The sequence below is a fragment of the Octopus sinensis genome, unplaced genomic scaffold (genome assembly GCF_006345805.1).
Source record: "Octopus sinensis unplaced genomic scaffold, ASM634580v1 Contig15097, whole genome shotgun sequence".
Taxonomy (NCBI): domain Eukaryota; kingdom Metazoa; phylum Mollusca; class Cephalopoda; order Octopoda; family Octopodidae; genus Octopus; species Octopus sinensis.
The window spans coordinates 1-7385 of NW_021833547.1; the positions used below are offsets into that span (position 1 = coordinate 1).

The following is a 7385-nucleotide window of genomic DNA, read 5'->3' on the forward strand; positions in this document are numbered from 1 at the left end:
AAAACACATGGTTTCCAGATTCAAAAAATTCTTTAAATTTCAGACCATTATTTTAGATCAATAATTTTTCCTGATGAATGTATTTTTTAATTATTAACGACCCAAAAAAGAAAAATTGTGTATAGAAAAAATTTAAAATAAATAAATCCTAAAATATTACTCCAACTGTCAAATTTGAAAAAGGTAAATTATGATGTAATAAAAAATTAGGGAAAGTCATGGTGTGGGGTTGTTTTTCCTATCATGGGGTAGGCGATTTGGTATTTATAGACAAAACGCTTAATTCTGCAAAATATCAATCTATTTTGACCAATAATTTGCCATTTTCTGTACAAAAAATGGGGATTGTTGACTATATTTTTCAACAAGACAACGCTCCCTGCCATACATCAAAAATGATTATTCAATATTTTCGCGAAAAAAATATTAAAAAATTAGAATGGCCTTCACAATCTCCGGATTTAAATCCGATAGAGCATTTGTGGGCTTATATGAAGGTTCAAATTAGGCAAAGAAAAAATGAGAACATTCAGGCACTGAAGGAAAATCTATTAGATATTTGGAATTTTATTCCATCAAAAACACTTGAAAAATTAGTTGAGTCAATGAAAAAAAGGTGTTGGGAGATCTATTCGGCAAAAGGAGGTTATTCTACATATTAATCTCACAATAACCAAATTTTATGCCAGTGAAAGTCGTTGTTTTTTCCAAATTTCTTAGACAAAATTTCAAAATTTAAATAATTAAATTAATTTTTATCAATTTTATCAGATTTTAAAATATATCAGAAGAAAAAATTAAATCATTCTTTGTATGAATGAAGTAAGTTGAAGATTCACCAATATTTATGTCGAGGGGTGTATGTAATTCTCCGCCATATCATCCCCATTGAGAAGACTCTGGCTAACCCGACAGGCCTGTCCTATGGAGTTATACCTGACCCACCATCTATTGACTCGATCGACTTACTCACGTTGAAACGGAAGCAAACTTTGCCTATCTAGCTAATAGTAACTATTGAATGCTCCATACATATAACCGAGCCTACATTTTTAAAAATAAACTAGCACAGGAAATTTTGTCACTACATCTTTTTTGTCGTGGTTGTGTTCCAATATGAAACGCCAATACCTAGATCAGGGGGTGTCCAACCAGTCTATCGCCTTCGATATATAAAATCTCAATACAGGACCCGTTTAACGGATAACCATCTTGCGGATTATTATTATTATTAGAACCAAGATCACCGTCCAAAACATAAAACTAATTAATCAGGTGATCCCGGCTTCTCTGAGGAGGGTCCTCAGCTTTGCCCGGTGCTCCTCCCTTGTCCCGGCACAATTTCTGTGAGGGCGCGGTGGTGGTGTTTTAGGCCCTGTAGCCCCGAGGTTTCTTCTTAAGATTTCATTAAATGGGGCGATGAGTAGATGTTCGTTCGGTCCCTGCAGTGCTTTTCGGAAGCGATCTTGAGTTTTCTCGATTTTAGTGCGGTTCGTTCCACTGATAAACCCTCCCCACGCCTCACAAGCATAGCTAAGGAGGGTTCGATGAATTGCCGGTATAAGGCTTGTCGTGGGGGGGAGCTGATACACTGTCTGCATTTACGAAGAAACACTTTCAAGATGTTCAGTTTCTTCATGCACCTCGTAGTAATATTATCGACTTGTTGAGAGAAACACATATGACTGTCGTAAGTCACCAAGGATTTTCTGAGATTTTGAAACGGGATTTCCATGTTATTTAGGTACAGGTTCACCACCGTTTTCCAAGCTTCCTTACTGAGGTCATAAGCGTGGTGACCGATTTTTCCGAACTCGTTGATAGTCGGTTTAGCGAGAGCCAACTTTCGAGATTGTTAAGGTGGTTCTGCAGTTTTGTACTCGCCGTGTTCACCTCACGGCTCCGGGTAGCAATTACGATATCGTCAGCGTATGATAAAATGATTGAGTCTTTGTCGTTTGGTAGCGGTAGATCCGATAAGAATAAGTTGAACAGGGCTGGTGAAAGGGGGGAGGCTTGAGGGACCCCGTTTGGAAAGTATCGAGACATCGATCTTGTATTGTTTTGTTGGATTCTGCCTCTTCGGCCGCTGAGAAAGTTAGCTAGCCACATTTTCAGTCTTGGGTGAATTCCACTAAGGTATATTTTCCTGGTCAGTATTTTTCTGGGAACGGAGTCAAAAGCCTTATGGATATCCACTGAGCACATAACCGTTTTTTGGTTATACGGTTTGGTAGATAGTCCATCTGAGATGAAGTTCGTCAAAGTGACAAGGTGCGAGGTGGTTGATTTACCACATTTAAATCCATGTTGAAAGTCCAAATCCGGGAGATATTGTTGATGTGGTTGAGTATAAGTTTTTCCAGAACTTTGGAAAGGACGCAGAGGAGAGATATTGGCCTGTAGGACGCCGGTTGTCTTTTGGTCTCCCTGGTTTCAGAATAGGGCGAATGTGTGCCATTTTCCATAGTGTGGGTATTGCGTTGTTGTTTATTGAAAAGTTGTAAATTTGACAAAGAGCTGATATTGCCACCGGTCCAAGGTTTTTCACCAGAATAGTAGGAATTCCGTCAGGTCCACATAAGCCAGTGTTCTTAAATTTCTGATGGATCTGAACACCTCCTCTTGAGTGAGGATAATCATGTCCCGACATCTTCGAGGTTTCAACGACTTCAGGCATGGTCCATCGTATTTCCTGTGGGGGATGTTGCTGATCCAGCGTAGAACTTTATCAGTTTGTTGGTGAAGGAACCGCATTATCCTCACGCGATTCAAATCTCTCAGGGTTTGTGAATCTTCTTAGGGAAGCCCATACTTTTGTTAGTGGGACCTCCGCAATTAATCCTCTGGCGAACTTTTCGGCCCTCCCGTATCGTTTGTCTTTTGCAGATTGTTTTATGAGTTTATTCAGTAGTCTGATCCGATGCCGGTTATCTTTTGTAAGATGAGAGCGACCTTTCAATGAGTTCCGTTCCTCGATTAGAGGTAGAATCCCCGACGGAAATTTTCTTACTGGTTTTGGGTAAATTTTCCTCATTCTTAAGAATGATTTTCTTCCAATCAAAATTGGTCGGTAGAAGTGCTTGAGGGCGTTGTCGATCGAGTCGAAATCATGTACATCAAAGTTAACCAGTGCTTTGTCAGTGGAATAGGCAAAATTGACCCAATCTGCGTGCTTGTAGTCGTATTTCAGGTTGTGGAGCCCCTTTCTAATGGGCAATTTGACTTGGACTTTTATAATTAGCGGATTGTGATCGCTCCGTAGATCGTAGGTAACGCCCCATTTGACCAGAGGTGCGAGATTGGAGGAACAGAGGGTCAGATCGGGGGAGGTAGGCTTGTCCTTGGTGTTGTATGGAGTTCTTGTGTGCAGTGAGGGGTTGTTCAGGATTACAAGGTTGTCCAATTGCTCGAGAATAGACTTTCCTCGGGAGTCAGCGGTTTGTGACTTTAACCAATGCGGGTGTTTTGCATTCAAGTCCCCACAAATAATTAGATTATCGTGATTATCAAACGGGCGTAGATCTGTGATAAAATGTTTCGGGCACGATCCTGTTGGTGGGATATACATATTGCAAATCACTATGTTTCCAAGTGAGGTGGGGATAGTAATTGCAGAAAATTCCAGACTCGTGTTTTTGCTTCCTTTAGAGCTGAGCGAAGGGGAGCTCTCCTGGTAAGTGATTCCCTTTTTAATAAGTGTTATGAGACCCCCTCCACGGCGTGAGGGTCTGTCCAGGCGTTCCATGTGGTAGTTGGGGAAACGTGGAGACCTCGAAGAAGGATTGAGTTTTGTTTCTTGGAGTACACATATGTCGATATCATGCTTGATCAAAAAAGAGTTTAGTTCTGTTGATTTTCCAGTAACTCCGTTAATGTTCAGTTGGAGAATTGATATATGCCTCTTTGGGCCGGGATTAGGTTCCACATCCCCACAGATAGTGAGAAGGGCAAAACGGGAGAGTGAGGTCGACAGAGAAGGCCGCCCCGGACTGACGATAGTCGCGGAGGGATGAGCGAATGATTCTTTTTTCAATCCAATAACTGGATTTTTGCGCCACCACAAAAGGCGAATCACACGAGGCATTTTTGTATTAACACAGTACCATCTTGCGGATTGCATGAGAATAGCACTAAGCTCATGAACCAGAATTTGAAATAGTCGCAAAAGAATTTCAATGCCAAAAATCTCATTAACTTCTAATTATAAAATGAAAATTTTGTTATTAAAATATATAAGTCGATTGCCAAAAAATCGCTATATGAAGAGTAGCTTGCCGGTGAAAAAGGTTGGCCACTCCTGATCTAGACAGTAATAACGCAAAAAATGAAAAAATGTCAAATATCGACCGATTTCCATTTTGATATTTTTTTATAAACTTTGATTTCATAAAAACTTTCAAAATTACAAATCCGAATAAATTCCATTTTAAATTACGGGGTTAATTAAAATTTTGGAAACAACATAACTATACTTGGATGAATTTTCATTCCAAGTAGAAAACTACGATAAAATGCGTAGGAAGGATATTTTTGTCAAATTTTTGTAAAAATAGTATGTTTTCGACAGACTTTGGGCATAAATAGTCGCTTATTGAAATTAATAAAATATGTGGGTACTCTACAGGGAAGAAACAGAAGCAGACCTTGCCTATCTAGCTAGACAGTCCATAAAATTACTCATAATGTACTAGTCATTCAAATGAAGACACATCTGCTTCACTCACTCCTGCGTTATAGTCGAGTGAACCGAAAAGACTTTATCCATTTTCGTGCTGGAAGAGTTTCGGCAAATAACTTTAGGATTCAGGATCATACGCCATTATTTCACATGTACAAAATTTGGCGGATTTCCAGATAAATTAGATCAGTCGGCTTGTACCGCTAACACTGAAAACACCGTTTTACCTTCTGCTTACAACAGGATGCAATTTTCTCCCATATTTTCTTTGTGCCTCTACTCGATGTTCAGAATTTGCCAGGCTAAAACTAGGAAAGCTTAAACATGTATTGTGGACTATTGTGCCTTGCAATCAGACCATGGCTTCTGTAAGAAAATTAAATTCCCAAAACTGAGGCGAACTGACTTTGATGAGGGCCAAGGCCAAAAGAAACTGGGTAATTCTGGCTTATTTATCATCACGGTCATCATTAGTTAGAAACCATCTTCAATAGTTTGAGGAGCGTAGATTTGTCGGTCGACACAAAGACGACGTCGTCAGCGTAAATTATTTCTGTGATTGACCCCTCAGATAAGCTTCTCAGCTCTCGCAAACGGGCTTCGAAGTAGATCACAAACAGCAGGGATGAGAGAGAATCACCCTGAGGGGTTTCCACATTTGTCGGAAAAATCTAATGTTGCTCCAAGGCGAACAGTGATTTCCGTTTTTGTCAGTAACAATTTTATCATTCTGATGTCATTTTCGTGTAAGAAGCTACGCAAGACCTTTATGAACAGATATCGGCGGATGGAATCGAAGGCACTTGACATATCGATGCCTTGGATAATTGTGGCACTTTTGTATTTCTAGTGGGTTGCGCAACCCCATCGGTAGCCCCACACAACATCTGCGGTTAAGCGTCCTTCTCTGAAACCGCTGTGGTTTGGGACAAAAACTCGTTCACCTTGTCCTTGATACGATCAGGCATGATCAGCGCGAGAATCTTCCTTAGGGAATTCAAGAAGATGACTGGCCAGAAGTTTTCTATTGTATCAACAGGATTGTTCAACTTTTGAATAGGCATTAGAGCACCGAAACCAAATGGGATTACGTCGTTCGTGGCAAACATGTAGTTGAGGATGTTTATAATGTTGCGTAAAAGAGACTCAGGTCCGTATTTCAAAAGCTCCGTACTGATGTCGTTCGGGCCCGAAGTGCGGTTTTTTTCATTTATAAAAAGTATTTTTAAATAAAAAACTGAATAATATTTATTATTATTACAAAATTATTTATTACAATATTCGGAGTTCAAATAATCACGAGTCTTTGACAACATTTTCTAGTAACTAAGTAATAATTAAAGTAAAATGGCTAAAAAAATCAGCTGCTCAGCTCCGGGAAAAGTAATACTGTTTGGTGAACATTCTGTCGTGTACGGAAAAGTTTCCCTTTATTTATATTAACTCTAGATGGCGATAGCAGCCAGCATTGGTTTACGAATGTACGGAGAATGTCAAGCAAACGTTGATCAATTACAAAATGGATCTGCAAATCAGAATGTCATTTTAAATATGAAAGATCTCGGATTTAGTTTTAATATTGAATTCGAAAAAATAAAAGAAATAATGGAAAATTCTAATTTTGGTATATTACTTGATCTTATTTAAAAATAGGAACAATAGAAAACCCATCACAACTTGACAACAACTTGCGTGCTTCTCTTTTAAATGTTATTGAAAAAGATCCAAATGTGGGGGTCAATTTAGCAAAATTAATATTTCTTTATTTATATGGAGCAATTTCTACTCTTACGGGGTTGTTTACATATGATCGAATGACCTTGCAGTAAATGGATCAGCTTGACATTTACTTTACATTCACAACTTCCGATTGGTGCAGGTTTGGGTTCTTCAGCTGCATATTCCTCAACTTTGACTGCTTGTATTCTAATAATGCAACAGGTTTAGAATATTAAAATTTCAGTATAGGCTATTTTACCAATAAATGGAGAAATATGTTCAAGTGATTTAGATATTATTAATAAATGGACTTTTCTTTGCGAATGTTTGGCTCATGGAACTCCTTCCGGTGTAGACAACACTGTATCTGTATACGGTTCTTTATATTTAACCTTTAATAAATGTATAGGAGGATTTGTTAGTTATAAAGCTGGCTCAGTCTCTACGTTTTCAACGTTTTTGACAAAAAATAACAATTTTAGAGAAACAAAACTAATGATTATGATTGTCAATACAAAAATACCAAGATCAACCAAAAATCTGGTAAACGGTGTACGGAATCTTTACGAAAATGTAATTTTATAAAATATTATTCTAGTTTCCAAAAATAATTGAAAATGTTTTAAACGCTATGGGTGAGATTAGCGAGAAGGCCTGGAGATGTCTGGGAGAGGATCTTTGTGAACAAACTGTAAAAGAATTGATGAGAATGGCCCATGCAAGTTTAAATTTATTGGGCGTCTCTTGTGATGAGTTGGATTTTGTAGTAAGTCAAGCTCGCCGTTATGGATTTTCTGCAAAATTAACTGGAGCCGGTGGAGGAGGATGTGCGATAGTGCTTATTCCTGAAGGTTTGCTTGATAAAATATTCGAAGATGTTGATGAGAAAGAATTTGTACGTTTTCGTGAAAGTTTACCACAAGATTATAAATGTTACGATGTTACGCTTGGTAGTAGAGGCCTTACACTCGATAGAATGGAATAA

At 38.5% G+C, this 7385-nt stretch overlaps 1 protein-coding gene across 1 annotated transcript; it reads left to right on the forward strand.

The window, feature by feature from the left end:
* Positions 1-6655: 6655 nt before the first annotated feature.
* Positions 6656-7385, forward strand: LOC115230259 (mevalonate kinase-like; the record flags this gene model as incomplete). The annotated part of the gene is made up of 3 exons (XM_036499588.1): positions 6656-6776; positions 6810-6973; positions 7011-7385. Coding segments are annotated over 3 exons (660 nt in total), but the record flags the coding sequence as incomplete, so codon positions are not given.